This window comes from Anas platyrhynchos, chromosome 15 (genome assembly GCF_047663525.1).
Source record: "Anas platyrhynchos isolate ZD024472 breed Pekin duck chromosome 15, IASCAAS_PekinDuck_T2T, whole genome shotgun sequence".
NCBI classification, from domain to species: domain Eukaryota; kingdom Metazoa; phylum Chordata; class Aves; order Anseriformes; family Anatidae; genus Anas; species Anas platyrhynchos.
The window spans coordinates 15575479-15593472 of record NC_092601.1 but is presented as its reverse complement, the minus strand read 5'-3'; the positions used below and the strand labels follow the sequence as shown (position 1 = coordinate 15593472).

Below are 17994 nucleotides of genomic sequence, written 5' to 3'. Positions count from 1 at the left end.
CAGGCAAAACTAAAGATAGCATTAATGTAATGGTTTCCAGCCTGCTAGAAATGCAAGCCTTTTTGTTTCCTTCACATTTCTCTCTTCCTACTCATCTTGCCCGCACATGGTCAAAAAGCCAGGAGAGAACTTCTTGTTTTTCTGTCACATTGTGCTTCCTTAAGATGCACCCTCAGACATTTGTATTCTGCTGGACTCAAATCCCTAATCACATGCATAAAACCAGTTTAGTTTAATTGTCTCCGGCAACCACCTGTTTTTCCTTTAAATATACTTTTGAATTCTTTCCCGTATTACTAATAATATGTGATTAAGAATGTACTGTTACTGAAATCACTTTTGATATAAAAATACAATTTCTAAAACTAAAAACCAGAGAAAGATTAGATTCTGTTTCAAGTCTTTTTTCCTACATCTTATGAGCATCTTGCATCTAACAGTTACCAGATCTGGGCTCTGTAAGAATAAAATAGGGCACAGATTTTGGAACACTTGCTAGAAACCCAATTCCCTAATATGTTAGTATAAGACTAATAGTTTTCAGAATACCTTAGGTCTCATCCTCCATGACCACCTAGCATCAATTTTTTGGTCTCTCAAGACCCAGACCATAATATGGTTCAAACACTTGGCTTTTTCCTTGGGAAGATAACACACCTAGAAGTGGATTACTAACCATTTTTCTCAAAGGTGGTTTTCAGCCTTATTTAAATGGATGAGGCTAAGTAAAACATGAATCACCTGTTAGTGATCTGTTAAATAGAGTGCATAGCAAATATACTCTCCCCACACACACATTCATTTTTCATGATACAATAACCTGCAGTATAACATGTGCATGGCTTCTATTCAGAAGGGAAAAAAAGCAACTCTCTAACAATGGGTATGTAATTAGTAAAAGACGATGGTGATATGTTCTGAGAAAGAACTATTTCACAGTGGATAAATCTCAGGATTAGTGTGAGTAACAGTTAAATTCCTCAATTATACTGGAGTAAAGAAAGAGCTCAATAGATCAATGGTTATAACATACAGTATAGTTTGTTTCATCATGTAAGGATAAGAATTTGATGCAGCAGTTGCAAGTGGAATATATAATTCCCTGAAGCTTAATGTAAAATGGGAGCTCCCTCTTTCTGTCAGTACTCTTAAGATCATTGCTGCTGCTTCTCACCAAAAGTCCAATTTTGGAGTCACTGCAGTTTTTTTTTTAAGTACACTGTTTTTACTGTTTTCCTAAAATACACTGTTTTTACTCACTGGCAGTTTAAGCCTAAAAATTTCTGAGCACTTCTTTATATTTCAGTGAGCTATAAGAGGATAAATGCATAAATTGATGTCTTTTCAGTAATAGACACTACAGTTTTTTTGTTTTATCCAAAACTTTTTAGACTCTTAAAGTGTGGTGCTGTAAATTTAAGACAAATGTATTTTTTCAGGTTTAATTCTTAAAGGAATGTGTTCATCTCTGTGCTATTTCCCTCTACGTGGAAAAAGGACTGTAGGCATACTTTTCTGAGTGAATGTGGGTCAGTAAGCAAAGCAGTCTTTGTGTTTTTCATTATTGAATCAGGTAATTAGTATAATGTCTCAAAATCAGAGTTGAGTCTTGTTAAAGATCATTAGCTATTAATAAATTTAAGAAATTATTACAATCATATCTAACAAGATCTACAATTTGGATCTATAGACAAAAAGCTGGACTCAGTCTACATATGCTTAAAGCTGTTTCATTTCCATTACTTATTTTGATATGTGATATCTGCATTCTATTACATCAGATGAATCAGAAATAACTCTATGAATGACAAGTGAATTACTGTTTATTACAAAGTTTATGGCCTGTAATTTGTGTGGGTTATGAGTATTGGAATGGAGTGAAATGGAAGTCCTATATATAGATGTAAAAGTATTTAATATTCTAACACCGAGTTGTCGTGTAGTGAGAAGGCATAGCTTTCAGAAATCTATACCATTGTTTCGAAGAGAAGTATAAAAAATTCAAAACCAGGTATTCATTTATGGTTCAATAAATAGCAGTCATATAGTTTTATGGCTATGTTTAATCTCACATATGTAAAAACTTCAGTGATATATGAGTACTACTTATATGCAGTTTAAGAGCTCTTCTACAAGCATGCTTAGCCTCCTTCCCTTGGGAGCTACACAGTTAAAAGGGAGACGAACATCAGTGTTTGGAAGAACAAACACAGTCAATGATGAAAAAGTCATTTCATAAGTAACATGTCATAGAGGGATCAGACATACTGATCAAATATAACACCAAGATTTTTATAAACTCAGGGCAGTGCTGCAAGCAGTGAAGGGCAGTTCAGTCTAACAAGGTGTTAAAAAGCACAAGTATTCTCCATTCCCTACTGCTTCTACTTTTTTTTTTTTTTTTTTTTTTTTTTTTTTTTTTTTTTTTTTTTTTCCCCAAAGCTACCCTTCTCCTCTTTCAGTAGGCATCTCTTGCTTGGAGCACATTATGTGTTTACAGCCTCCCTCTGAAACCTCTGCTTTTGCAAGTCATTATTACTGTTTAGGCAGAATACTCATGCATATGTGGCTGACTACATCTTGATCTGTTTTAAAGCAAACAATAAGGAGAAATAACATGGGAATATCTCATTCTGACCTCTGGTATCTGATAACTTTTCTATCAAACTACTGACCCAACCCAAGCTGCTTTTGGCAAATTCCTGTTTCATAATCTCTGTGTCTCCTCCATAGCGAGCCAGCTCATGTTCCTGCAGTGGTTTCTTTGCAGGAGAGTAGGTGTGTTTCCTTAAGGATGGGTTCAACTTCCACTTTGGGGAAGACACAGTTTCTGTTTTCTGGCAGAGGTGAGTCTTTGGTAGACTCAATATAGTCATTCTTGTTTTTATAACAGTTACTTATCATATGCTCACACAGCGTTCCAAGTTCTGGTTTTGGCGCATCTCATTTATATAACAGTTTCAAGTTCAAGCCTTTTCATGGTTCTCTTAACATCTGAGGAAACTGAAGCACACTTAGATTATAGGAGCCACAGAAGATGTCTATATAACACCTGTAATGAAAACTAAGAAGTCTTTAACTTTTGGGTCTGTGCTGCAATCACTGGACAGTTAAACTATGGAAAATGTTGTTACCACTCAAACTATATGGATTAGTATGTAATTATTGTTTTAGACATTGTCTCACGTTATTAATTAATCCTAATATTATTTCTGTGAGGTAAATTGTCACTTTGAGCACAGCACTCAGCAGAAGTTTTCTTCCTTCTGACTTTTTATGGAAGCTGTACAGAATAAAGAGCAAAGAGGGAGAAAATGCAAAACCATTAAAACTCTGTAGTTGTTTTCAATTTGTCTCTGTTAAAAAATATGCATGATTCTTTAATTAGAATAAATGTTGACCTATAAATAAGACAAGAAACCTTCTAATTTAAAACAAACAAGCAAGAACAAGTAACTTGCTTCTCCTTACTTCTCCTAACTTTCAGGTTTGATAGATTATCCTTCAGATTCCAGATATGTTAAGTCCTTCACAGTCTAATCCTCATAATACATATTGATAATGCTGTTATTTTATAAGTGGAGAAAGATGACCTTGTGTTTTAAGCAAAAGATGAGGTATGAAAGTGATTATTTGAAAATATATTTTAAATAAAATTTGATGAACTAAAATTATTTTTCCAGCCTATTTTCCAGTGAGAATGATCTGAACTCTGTTCAGTTTCTTTCAATAATATTGAGTAGATGCCCTCCTTTTCCTCTTCATAGGAAATGTTAATTTATAAGTGCTTGCCTTGAGTTTCTAACTTTTGCCAGGTTTTATAAAATGGTCCATGAGATTTTTTTTTAATAAACTATGTAAAAAAAGCTCTTTTATTACTCTTAAGAGGTAGTAAATATTCTTTTATCTCCCCAAAATTTAGTTTCATCATCTATTTATTATAGATATCGATGTCTAACTCATTGGTTGCTGTGAAACTTAAGTATTTGTCTGGAAAGTTTAAAGTTTCTTGGATTTCAAGCACTATGGATATATAATTAAGAGCATAAGGAACACCATAAGGACCTGTGCTATTGCTCATACCCAGTTGTGATGAATAATGTATGTGTAATGAAAAGGAAATGGTTGGAGGAATCACAAAATTAACTCTGCCTTTTCTGGAAGAAGTGTCACAGAGCCTGGGCCTTTTCTCCATTTGGCCCCAAGAAGTGGCAGAATAGGTCTGACTTCTTTGCTTCAGCAGAGGGCAGATCTTTCAGCAAGGCACTGGCTGCTGTGCTGTGGGATGTCAACCCAACTCCTGGAATAGATTTGAACCTAACTTTGTCATAAAAAGGAGAGCGGATATGCTCACGACTTACGCAGACAGATAAATTGTCAAAGTCGACAGAGACAGAACATTTTGTGCAAAAATATGTAAGCCCCAACACTGTCAAATGAAGAGAGAATTTTATACTGTCTGTTTCCCACTGATATATGTTTGGCTGTCATCTTATTTCATAGTTCAGGCAATTGAAACACTGTTTAAATGTGTATCATAAACCTATAGATGGGAGCATTTCCCTACTGGATTTAAAACATTACCCCAAAGGTGCTGAAGAAACCCTGCTGTGTGTCACTTTTTAAGATCAAGGGGCATTTTTGATGTTAATGTCTAGAAAAGGCAGATGAACACTAACAGCTGCTTATCCACAGGCTGGTGAATTGAATAGGGAAATACTTCTGTTCTGGAAGTCAGATCTCCAGAGAGAAGTGATAAATTATGAGCATCTCTAAGTAAGAGTGATAGTCTCTAAGGACAGTTGAGCAAGGCTGATAATATAAAATATGTAAAATGTGGAAAATATTTAATACTTCTGTTTCTTTGCTCTAAAGAGTTGGAGGGGTTGTGTTAACAATATATACGGTGCTACTGAGCTAAGACATGCAGGAGAAATGCAATATATTAATTCTCAGATCACTAGTTTGTAAAATGCTTTTCTGGTACCCAGGGATTTTCAGGACTATTACGCTGATAAGGAGTCAAGGGCAGTCTCCTCATGGGCTGGGATGGCTCTCTTGGGAGACGAAGGGAATAGAAGAAGAACAGCAGATTAAGAGGTGGACAGTTTAGTATTTCTCTGCTTCCAAATGCTGATTTTTTTTTTTAAATTTATTTATTTTTAGCTTTCCATTCTGCAACTACTTAAAGATATCCAGCAGCTTTCTTTCTGAGTTACGGCCTGCCCTCCTGAGTGCTGATGAATCAACTCAGTAAAAAGGCATTCTGTAGGAAGTCAAGCTGCATGCAGAGAATCTTCCCCTGGATAAACACATTTTGCACAATTCCTGTGGCACAGACAGAAGGAGAAGCTTTCCCTGCAGGCTCTGACAACAGCGTTATCATGTGAAAGTTTCTATGAGCAAAATACTTTGGAGGCTGGCAACAATGTAGAGAAACCTCTCAGATGCCAAGTCATCTTCACTGTCTGATGGCACTAATAGAAGGCATAGGATAACCTTGAAATGTTGCTGGTTTTATGCAAGGACACTAAAGTAAAAGCCTGGAGGAAGGGAAGGTACAGTATTATCAAAAAGCTTAAGATCCTCATTATTCAGGTTTACCATTAAGGCTCAGATCATGCAGAATTAGATATACCTGTATCTTAGGTGGAACATCAGCATTTTCTTGAATTTTCTAGTTGCCTAACAGACTATAATTATTTTCTGCACTTGCATTGTGTGAAATATATCACCTCAGTCTACTGGCTTTTCAAAGAACTGTAACCTCAGCCATAATATATTTATAGTTAGAGAATATTTTTTTAAAAACTGAAAACTGGAATTAAGATTTGAAATTCTTATGAGAGACGGTTCATACTCAGTTATGGGTAGTTTTATGATTGATAACTAGATCCTACTTGACTAATCTCAATTTACCAGTAAAGCCTTTATGATTAGGAGAATTTTGCATTCTTCAGATTTCAGTGATAGACTCCTTTAAGCTGCTCAGGCTTTACTGGGTAATTGCTTCATCTCTAGGGCTTCACTTTAGGCCCAGGGAAATGTGGGATCTTTAAAACAATTACTGTACCTTTTGAAAGCTGTTTGTAGTCTACAACATTAAGCAGAACAGAAGCAGGAACAGGAACAAATGGTATCTAACACTGCTTTACTCAGGAGGGCACTTTCGTAGTCTACTGTCTGATACCCAATTTGCTGAAGAAATCAAGGACAGGAGGAGAAACCTGTAACAAGACTTGGTAAGTTTTAACAAGAATTCTGTCAAGTTTTTATTTTCAGGTTAGGAACTGCATGTGGAAGACCTGTGTTTTTTAAATTGAAGTGAAGCCACAAAGCCTGCTTGTCAGCAGAGTTAATTTCTCTGGTTGTGCTGAAAATGGTTCCTCTGTTGCATGCACAAATCGGCTTCCTCTATGAAAGCAGTCGAAAGTTTGGATCAGAAGTAACTTATTAGTCTTTTGATAGAATAATGGTAGGCCACAATTTGTATAGCAGTATTTCTCCAAAGTATCTATGGCTTTCTCCTAGTTGTGCTGGTCATGTCAAAAACTGCAGAACATCGTCCATGCAGTTGTCACATGGATAGATTTTGGTTGCTCAAAGCACAAAGCTTTCCTGCACCTTGTCACATGCAGCTTGCTATTTATTTAAAGGTGAATTTTGATAAAGTTGCACAAGAACATCAGTAACACATTACAGTATAGTCCTCACTGGAAAATATATATATATATATTAAGGGAGATAGCATGTTCTACTGTTGCCCAGTGGGGGAGAAAAATTCCTGCCTTCCCCAGTCTTTGAGTTCTTGATTTAGAGAACTGGAATCTCTTCCAGAATCCCTTTCATCCTTATGGCTAAACTTAGGCTCCTATTGGTCTGGCTACAAACACATGAAATCAGAAGGATGATAAGGCAGAATTAGAGCAGAGCTGCCCCACGCATTTTGCTGTCTAGAATATATTTTGCTCCCTCCCAGCTTTCACAGGGCTGAGGTTTTCAGTTTGATAAGAACACTTTTGAGTGTTACTGTAATGACACTTTGAGCCATATATTGTCTCCCTTACATTTCTTCTTTTCAGTTTATCATCTCACTTCCTTCATTCTGTTTTCTTTGTCACTGCTGTATCCTTTGACGCTGTTATATCATTTGATAGTTTTTTTCCACTGTACTTTCTTTCCATTCATTGTTTTCCTTTAGTCTAACAACTACTTTTCCTTTCTCTGTCTCTCACTCCATTACTTTCCTATTGCTGACTCCAATGAGTCTTCACTTATTGCTGACTTCCAATGAGTGCATCCATCCAGTACAAAGGGCAAAGCCTAGGTAACGGCTGGGAGTAGAGCATTATTTGTGCCCTGTTTTACCCCTGGAGGTTGAATAGGCAATTGCAGAACAAGAGTCAGCAAGAGTGGCAGGCACATCATGCGAGTGATGCAGGCTAAGGATCCCTGAAGAACATAGCAGCACTGAAGGACGGTTACTTGCAGCAGTGGTGTGTCCTGGTCCCCCAGGACTAGAACAGGACTGGTTTGCTTTGTTCTTGTTGGCTTGACTGTGGAAGAAACCTCCCAGCCCATAAATGTCCTCAGTGAGACCCACCAGTTGTTAAATTTGCCCATGTGTGGCCTTGAGCCCAGAGTCCAACATTAAAGCTATTCAAGGTCCTGCAGCTTATTTATGTCAGCAGAGACTTCCTTTGGAAAATATGTTGTTTTTAAGTACCATTCAACTCTACAATATTCTAATACTTGCATGAAATTTCATTGACTACCCTTTTAGTGACAGTAGCTGTTAATTAAATAGATGTTTTCTTGAAAACCCTTTGAAACCTTGGGAAACCACTGAACTTCTGCATGGAACTGTTTTTCTTGAAACTCTCTTCTGTTCAGTCCTTCCTTTCTCTTTTTCTTTCTTGCCTGCTTTCTAGCCAGCGTGTGTACTGAGAAGCAAAAGCTGCTGCTTTGTGCTCAGAGAGGCACAGCACCAGTAAGGCTGGCATTCAGCATGTCCCCTTTTGCACGGGGAAACATGCCCTAAAAGTCCAGGAAACTAGAAGTGAGGCAGCGAAGACAATCTGCTTTTTCTATCTGAGCCAGTTGTTTGTGATTGCGCTGCTGCCTGCTCTGCCCACTGCTCTTCCTGGGGAAGGGGCAGAGTGTCTCTGTATTTGCTTACAGTGGTACTTCAGGGCTCTGCTGTCACCTGTGTGCAGACTCATTTGCAAACAGGCTGTATCACTGGGGAGCAGAAATATGTTTTTTTTAAACCCTAGGCAGATTTATAGTCTAGTTTCCTGTCAGATCTTTGCATTTTCCTCCTCCGCCCCTCCCAGCCTCTGACACACTTTTTCTCACTTTCTGTGTCGCTCTTTGCTCATTCTGACACCGGTGCACTTGCTTCCTTTATTCCTGATTCTCCATAAACTTTCGGCACATTTGGGGCCAGGGAGTGTTTTGCTCCTTGTGTTTCCTTTACTTTTTAACAGCTGCAGAGCACAAATAACCTCTCCAGGACTCCTGGAGAGACGGTGGCAATTGCATGGAGGCAACATAGGGACTCTCAGCCTGCGGCAGCTGCAGCAAGACAGCCTGGTCACTCATGAGCACCCAAGGTAAGGAAAGCAGCTGTCAGATCAGCTCCACCTCACTGCTGGCTAGGACGGCGTTTGACTCTAATCACTACGAGTTCCACTTTCACCTTTCACCTCTTTTTTGTGTTCATTTTCAAGAGCGTGTTTCTTTGAGAATGATTGCATTCGTGCCTTCCTTGCCCTCAGCAGGTCTAACTGTACTCTGCATGCGCAGGTACACAGAGCTGAGGTTTCTGCGAGGTAAACAGGTGGTAGCTGGAGGTGAAAACATCTTCTTCAAGAAGTGTGCGCTGGGAAGGAGGATTGAAATGGAGGCCTAGCGGGGGGAGATGAAAGGACTGATTGTCAGCACTGGTCTCCAGGGAATTTCTGCTTCTATTTGTAGTATGTTGAGCCCTAGCTTTTTTTAAAATCCTTTCATTGGGGATTTATGCTTTCTATTAACTAATAAAATCATACAATCTTTTTTTTTTTTTTTAATTAGTTCTTCTCACTTCCTTTATTTACTCAACACTAGTGGATCTCTTACTATCTTTTTCACCATCTTCTTATGCCTGTTTTTCATCAAGCATATTTTTTGTGTGTGACAAATGTTCCCCTTGTTCCTTTCTTTCTCTTCTCTCCACCTTCTTTTTCTTGTCTGTGCAACAGACTGTACATCCTCCCCCATGTTTTCAGTCTTTCTCTCCTTCCCCTCTGTGATTTCCTTCTCTGTCTTGTGTTCCCCTTTCCTGTTGCTTCTCACATGCACTCCTCCTTCCTGCTCCATCCTCTTTCTCATGCACACAGCATACACTGCAGCCCTGCAAAGTTGATTTTGCACACACCATGGTGTTGCCTCTCCACTGGACTGTCCTTGTACACATATGCTGCTTTTATATCTGCCCCTTTGCTCACATACATATTCACGATTTGCATATTTGCAGTTTTGGAGATGCATCACAAAGTAGCAGACTTTTATTCTTAAGTAGCTTCCCTCCAATTCTCAGACTCATACTTAGAGATTCACAACAAATAACCACTGTCATCCTGTCTCTGTTTCCTTCTCTCTCACAACAGAATTTTCTAACGCCTATAACACACCATAGCTTCCTTTCTACTCACAAATACAGCCTTCCCTGACGTTGTTTTTTCTATCCCTGCTCTTTATATCATCCCACTCTTTTTACCCCAACCCTCCATTAGATTTTTCTATCTGTTTTAATCTCGATGTTACATTTATGATGGGAGGAGCCACTGAAGCAGATGGTCTTACTCTGCTGCCTTGGCATCTCCCCACATACTTGTAGAGGAACTGGAGGACTTTTTGCAGTTTCTCAACTCCTCTTTCCTTTACAGCATATGCAGGCTAGAGCAGAGCAAGAGCTTTGTAAAGCTCTTAGATACAGAACTCCTGATCTGACACTAAGGTAGTTTATGCCCCATTGAATCCCACAGGATTTCAAATCTCAGGGGTAGAGAGAGGTTCCTTGCTGTAATGCTGTAGTGGGAGTAACTTTGCTCCAAGGATTTGGAGACAGCTCATTTTTTAAATACCAGAAGTTGCCAGGATCAGATATGGTTAAAACTGCATCCAAGGGTAGTATCTGCTATTATTGTGTATTTAAGTTTATAAGCTTTGAACCAGATATGACAAAGCAGTAATTTTTTTGATGAAGCTTTTTAGCCTCACCTTCTTAAGCAGGGCTATTGAGACTGGAGATTTATTTCTAGGGATGTTCTGGTTTGGGCTTTTGGGGACTGAATAAGGATCACATATTAAACTCAGCTGAATTAATAAGAGAATTATTATGTGAGAGAATTCTCTTAACAATCTACCCTTCTCTCTCAAATTGTCTATCTCCTTATAAGTGAAAGAAGCTTAAACTATGTTTGCAATTATAATATATCCTTTTTGATTCAGAGCTAGCAAACTGTGGCCTTTGAGCTGTGAGCATTCTCTTCTGAATACTGAAGCAGGTACATTAAAATATCTTTGTCTTTTGGATCTGATGAGAAGTCCAAAAGCCTAGAATAATAAAATAAGAGATGTTAGTTTTATTCGAACAATTTTATTATGAGTCCTTACTCTGTTACAACTTGTCTTGTGACATGAAATGTTCTGGTGTTCCTTTTAGTCATTCTGCAAAACTTGCATGATGATTTTGTGCTTTATGTTTTTGGTATCCTATGCCCCCAGTACTAATTCTTCTTGTGACGCCTTGATATCTCCCAGAAATAAATTGGCTGAGACAACATTTCGCCCCTTATCCCTTCCCTCTCACCATCGTCCCTCATCATCATGGTTTGCTGTGGGTTGAATTTAAATGGACATTGTCAAAATTGGGTTGACAGATACAAGGGAATGTGGAGCTAGAATTCAATATTTTTTTCTAGTTTCTTTAGTCATATACCTGGCAGGAGTGAAATTTCAGCTGGGAAGAGCATGGAATCTTTCCACCCACCCAGCAAATTGCTGTATTGGGAGGGGCACCTCTGGAACAGACATTCAGAATCACATGTTGGACTCCTCATTCTTACGCAAATAGTTACTTCCATTTATATTTAACTCTGAACTAAGAGTAAAGTAAAATTTCAGCATGGGTGAGAAGAGAACCATTTGAATGCAGTTTTACCTCTTAAAATTAAAAGCAACTTGAACCTTCTCTAAAAGGATGCATCCCAAATTACTGGGATATGCGAAAGAAATCTGAATGTACTATACCAAATGATTTAGTTTTATACTGTCACTTAGTCAAATTTTTAATGAGTTATGTGGCATGATGACTCACAGAGGATGAAGCGTATAAAGAGCTTTATTTCTCCCAATATTATGTCTATATTATTGAAAGAGAACAAGCTATCCACTTATCAGGTGTCTCAATTCTCTTTGGTACTGAAGTGCATGTTTCATGGGAAACAAAAGTTTCACTTAGATGTGGTCATTGTGTAACAGGTGGTGGAATTTGACCTGTGATAGCTTTCTTTTTAAGTAACCCCCACAGTGATCTAAACCATAAAAGAGTAAGGAATATGGGTTCAGGTCTTGTGGCTTTCAAACTGGAGGGTAAAGCTCTAACCCTCACCAAGTTTAGTGGAGTTCTGCCACTGGTATCAGTGAGATATGATTTTTGCTTTGGCTGTTTATCACTGCTGTCTGTAGGATTTGCATTCTCAGAATGCTGTCCGCTTTGCTGAGAATAGAGTATCTGCAGTGAATCTGCAATTCCCTTTTCAGAACAAATGATGGGGTTTTCTCAGGTGTATGTATAATAAGATTCTCCATCTCCTCTCTTCCCCCAAACTCTCACTTAAGTGCTGCCTTCACCCTCTAGTCAGGGTCAGTTATTTAATGGCAATGAACATTTTCAGGAAGGTAACCTTTCTGCTTGTGATTTGTTCAAGGACTCTGGAATTATAATGGTTGATGTCAAAAGTATATAATTGGTCTCTGTGGCACACATCCAACAAGTAATAAAAGGCTCTTTCTCTCTACTTCTTCAGTCAGTATTCTCTCCCTATATTACCCTCTCACTTTTGCTCCTCTCAGGCAAAAGGAGAATACAGTGCTAATCTGTTTAAAGTGCGATTTGACAGAACGGCCAATCTGCCATACACCCAGACATGCTGTGTCTCAGCCATGGGCAGCAGTGGATTGCTCCCTGCCTGAAGGTTTGCACACTGACTTTAAACATAAATGTCTTCTCTGAACTTTATTTTGGGTACCTTTCTTCCTTCATACTCTTCCGCCAAGTAGTTGGGCTCTAGTTTGTGAGTATCATGAATTCTCACATGCTCATTGATGTACAGGAGGGGTGTTTAAAAATTTACCAGTTGGTAAGGCCTTTGTGCTCTTTTATACAAAAGGCAAACACAAGGTTTTTTTCACAGCTCATGGAAATGTATTACCAACAGCACCAGAAGCTGATCATGTGTTGTACATAGTCTGCTACCACTGGTGAATGTGTAGTGAAGAGAATATTCTTGTTACATTAGTCCCACAAAACCTATTTGATCTTCAGTGCTGGATGGAGCTTTACTTTCTAATGCTGTTTACTTCAGTGAATCTGTTTAGCAACTCAACAGGAAAGAAGAATTTGTCAAATCTCACTGGAAATCTATCAGAAATGTCAAAGTAAATGCTGTAACACTCTGGTTTCGTCAAAAGGGTAAATGTATATACAGCTGTGTATGTGATATTATTGCTAGTAATTGTTGCCTTGGTGAATCTGTCTGTATAAAGTAGCACTGGTGTGGTATTAACAGATATTTTTGTTCTGGTCCCTGAGGCCAGTTTGGCCTTACACAAAGATACTTGTTGTTTGCTCAAGCCTGATAAGTCTGCCCTGTTCATTGTAGTTCAGGGGAGGAATACATCTTCATTGCAACCCGTGAAAGGATCCCCGCCAGCCCCCTCAGTGCTGGATGTCTGCTGGCAAATTTTCAGCAGGTTGTAACTGAGGCACTGAAACTTTAATGTAGGCTTTCTGTCTAAAATGAGATCCTTTTTTTTTTTTTCCATATGAATGCAGACAACACTGTATGCAAGCAGGACATATATGGTTGTCAATAGCAGTTAATAGGTTGTTTCCACTTCATTTCTTATGGCTCTGTATGTGTATAAACATTTCTAAGCTACCTACTTGAAATCAGTGAGCATGCTTAATAGGTTGTTACACACATTTAATATATTTGAGCACAAAACCAAGTTCCTCCAAAGTTTTAAACACCATTAAAAGGCAAAAGATTTTTCCCTTCAGATGTTTTCCTCTATGAATTCTGAATCCTGAGAGAACTGGGAAAACACCTGAAAGTTGTTTCAATTCTTTTTCTAAAGCTAGCACTAAATACACCTAATTTCCAAACTGCAGTGCAAATGGTGATTGAGTCTTTTCTTCTTAATCATCAACTGAGAATATGACATAAGATCAGTCTGAGGCTTTTGGCTTTTAACATCTCAGTTAAACTAGCAGGGATGTTTAGAATTCACTAACCATACTGGCCTGTTGAATGAAGCCATGGCGGTTTTGCATTGGTCATCTCCATGCAAAGACTGGTGCCTACGGTCTTTTACAAGAACAAGGTGTGGGGTCTATCCAGCAGCTACTGCCTGCATCTCTATTTCTTGGCTTTTTGTGAAGATAGTTGCAATTCTGTACATTTTTCGTAGTTTATAATGAAGTAGTTGGTGAGATCATTAAACTCATTTCACTAATACCTTGCACTGAAGGAAAATTGAAAATTTCATAAACTTTCATGTCTTCTTTACTATTGCAGAGCTGATTTTCTCGGGTCGGAGGGGGGAGTGGGAAGAGGAGGTTAAATAATCTCTGCTACTGCTCTGGTAGTTTCCCTTCACAGTTCCTGCCAAAACAGGACAGAGTAAGTCTCAATATTGATTAGTTTAAGAATATTTTTGACATGTTGCATCCTTCCAGTATTTTCAGTTATGTATTTTTCAGGAAGATCCAAGACTAACATGTTTTATTGTAGAAGGTTTAATTTCCTTCTGTCTTTTATTCGCTCATTTTTGCAATTTAAGCCATGAAAGCTATGAATGCAGTATGAAAAAAATATATACCTAAACTTCTGTCTTAGGTCAGAAAGGAGTGTGTTTTTCTTCTGCTTTATTTTTTAGAAAGAAAAAAAAAAAAAAAAAAAAAGTGAAGGAGTATTACATTTCCTGTAAGGCTGGAAACACTGAGTCAGTTTCTTTTTAATCTGAAATTCAATGGTTTGAAGGAAAAATGATACTTGGGCATTTTCTTATGGAGTGTTACAAAACAGAATGATGTTTTTGTGACTTGCCCGTATCCATAGTGAGAGCAATATCAGTCTGCTTTGCTGGAGTAAGTGCTATTGACAGTAACACCTTCACTGAATCACTGAACAACTGGGGTTGCACACCTGGGAGAGTAGTGTCTGGCTCAATAGTTACTTTAGAAGCTGTATGAGAATACAGTATCAGGACGGAATGAACTTTTTCACCTACAGAGAACAATTGGAAAATGCTAGGTGTAAGGCAGAGATGGTCAGGATTTGAATGCCACTTTTTGAAGGCTGAGAGTTTAATGACAAGCTCTGATACCTTTTAGAACTTCTACAATGTGGAAAAATGCAAACTCATTGCAATTGCATCATTATAAGATAATTGTGCATAAATCCAAAACTATTTTAGCAGGATAGTATTAGAAATATTGGATGCAAACCCATTAAACAGCTAATGTGATCATCCCATATCTAAGTGCAGTCTCTGTATAAAGGGATAAGTATAGTAAAGGTCCTTTGAACATTCAAAACTTTGAAGGAAGAACATGCAAAAAGGTGGAGGGTGGTTAGTTGCTGTTATCTTGGTCTTCATTGGACATCCCAAGTCCTCTCTACCTTCAGTCTGATGCTTTTGTCTGACTTGCCTCACTTATGTTGTTTTATATGTCCTTTCCTCTTCCTCTCTGATTCTCGTTATCATCCATATACGGTAGTTTCATCAGGTGAGTGAAAACAGCTAACAAACTTCTCCCTGCACAGCACACCTCAGAGCTGAGGATATCTGTCACCTCTGGTTTGCTACTGATCCTGAAGGAAATGAAGCAATACATAAAGCATACCAAATGAAAAAATCAAAAATCAGAGGGAAGGCATAGATGGGCTGTGGTGCTTTAATAAGTCTTCTGTACCTCACCGTGGAAGTCGTATTTTCATCTGGGGGATTCTTGTGCATTATTTTCTTTCACTCTCATGGAGAATGCTTAATGCATACAACTGTAGTGGGGGGAGGTGGTTGTGCTGTGTTTCAAACATGGTCTAATATTGGTTCTCTGTGGTCCTGCATTTAACATGTATAAAAAGCCACACGAGATCATCAGACCCTGTGGGCTGCGAAATGCCACATCCTGGCATTCTGTGTTACGTTCTGCATGTCTAGAAGTGGTTTCTTCCCACCTTCCTCCTGCCCTCACATGGAGGCAGTGAACTCAGTAGTCTCAAACCAGAAATTTGTTCTGCCCTGGGTTTGGCCTGACACAAGCCCAAGAAGACACATGCAGCTGCCTGCAGCCCACACTACCAACCTAGAGAAAATCATAGTGAATTGAGTTAGTCTTCTGTCTGGATATGGGTTATGAGCAATCAGCTGGACCATTTCTGACCTGAAAATGTATGGTAACATTTTTGGCTGAGAGCTAAAAGTTTGCATATAAAAATCTGAGAGGAGAATATGGTTATTTTAAACTTCTTTTATGCTTTAAAACATGTTTTACTAGAATTATCCATCTCAGATCCTCAAACTGTGAAGTGAGAAAGTCTAATTCTTTTTTACCTTGCTAGGGTGAATGATATAATAAATATTAGAAAGAAACGTAAAGAGTTATTCCAGAAATTTGAATTGAGATAAATGTGACTTACCGACACTTATGTCAGCACTCCAGTGGAGATACCAGTGGCTGCAAATGCCAGCTTCTGATCCCATCAAGAAAGGTTACCAACTTCCTGAGTGAGTCCTCACTCAGCTTACCTCACGTCCACCACTCACCTCATCACTGCAATTGCTAAGAAATGCCCAGTGTTTCTGAAGTCAATCCTGATGATAGCATTTTTACGTTGTATTTGTTGGCCATTCCAAGTGAATAATTATGTGAGAACGAGAGGAAGAATTCTATTTTTAACAGATATTCTTTGTAGCTTTTTACTTTCTGAAGTCAGATTTCATCTCACTATAATTAAAGCTTTCCAGGTGTTTATTTAAAAGTTTTGCTGAATTTTATTTTCGGAAAAGTCCTTTCTGTCCTTGGTAGCTCTGTTTTCACTATTCCTGTTACACCAGTCTTCCTTCTAACAGCTTCCTCAGTTCCAAGCAGGCAGGGTTATTAGGACAGAAAGGGTCAATGCTGTGGGAGAGAAGCGGTCAGGATGTCATAACAAGGTATATGCTTCTCCTCTGTGTTTTTACTTTCTGAGAGCCATAATTTTTCCTGCAATATGCAAGGAAAAAGGTGAAGACAGGATCTAGAAAATAAACAGTTCTTAAGGCGGCTTTTTACTGCTTTTCATCAGAATATAGACTGTCGCTTCTGCAAGGAGACACTTTGATGAGAGATGGAGGGAGATATTTGAGGTATATCAGGGCGGCTGATCATCAGAAGTGGAGTGCACTTGGTTTTGGCAATGCAGACACATGAGTATCATCTAACCGGTCCGTCCACCAGTCTTTACAACCAGTATGAAAATACTGCTGTACTCACTGGGGGCTGCCCTAAAGGCTGAGCAGTGCTTTTAAAGGGTTATGTGATTCTCAAGAGAAAATTAGTCAGAGTATCTGAGAAACCTTCATTGCCCCTGAACTGCTCTTGCCTTCCTCTATTGAATACTGCCTGATGTATAACCTCTGCTTTCCATTACTGAGAACAAGAAAGAGCTGCAGGTTTTGTCAAACTGCAAGACAGTAAGTTTTTAGGATGCTGCAACCACATTCTTGGATGTTTCCAGCTTTCAAGTCACATCAGGGAACACAGAAGAATAAAAGAGTTGTCCACCCAGAAGCAGCCATGGCCAGCACTAGTAAAGCCCTTTTTACCCTAGGGAAGGCTGTCACTTGAGAGCAACCAAAGGGCATGCAAACACCCAGAGCTACTTCAAAAGCTTTACCAGCAACCAGGAATCATTAATGATTACTTTCTCTCAGGACAGGTCCTGCAAACACTACCTCCCACACTCATTTGCTATGAACAATTTCAGTGTGAGTATAAGGAGAAAGTACAGTTCTGTGGTTACTGCAGTTCATCAGCCTTTTCAGAGCTCTCCCACGGTACTTGCCCACTTCTCACCAAGTTCTCTCTTCCGTGATGTTCTGCATTTTGTGCTCCTTCACCAAGGCACCTCATGGAGCAGGAATAAAAGAACCCCTGGCTCTTTTTTCCTTCCCCTCAAGTAACCATCTGTGTTGCTGGGTAGGGAAATGTCACACAGGTAACCCTGTCATACAGGCAAGGATGGACAAAGACAGATCAAGAGCTCTTGTCCTCTCATAAAATGCAGAGAGAAGATTTCAGAAGTAGCTCTCAATAGCCAGGATTTCACCCAGTAATGCCAGCAGTGCTGGTTGGTGTCTAGGACATTTCTTCTAGGAATGCTAATAATAAAAAGGCTGGACAAGTTTCATTTTTAAAGAGGCTTTTTAAATTCTCCATGGGCTTTTTTTTTTTTTTTTATAAAAAAATCCTTTAATCTTTCTGATGTTTGCAGTACCCTGGAGAATAATATGAGTTCTTCTCTCAGGTGATGAGTGTATTGCTTTTATAGGATTTGAAACATTTATTGACCTGTTTATCTTATGACAAAACAGGATTTTGAATTCAGATCCAAGTTGCTCTACTTTGCTTCTGTTTCTAATCCCAATAGAACCTGGTATGATGTTATTTTATTA

General features: G+C 38.7%; 1 protein-coding gene across 2 annotated transcripts in view; it reads left to right on the top strand.

The window, feature by feature from the left end:
* Positions 1 to 8344: 8344 nt before the first annotated feature.
* CARD11 (caspase recruitment domain family member 11) overlaps positions 8345 to 17994 on the top strand; it is a 43991-nt gene continuing 34341 nt past the window's right edge. Inside the window, exon 1 of one of the 2 annotated variants that reach the window (XM_005020113.6) lies at positions 8345 to 8615. In XM_005020113.6, the coding sequence (XP_005020170.3) occupies positions 8603 to 8615 (13 nt within the window). In that variant the 5' untranslated portion in view covers positions 8345 to 8602. Of the gene's footprint in view, positions 8616 to 8908; positions 8979 to 17994 lie in introns of those variants that run through there. The other variant, XM_072023715.1, reaches the window with a different exon arrangement.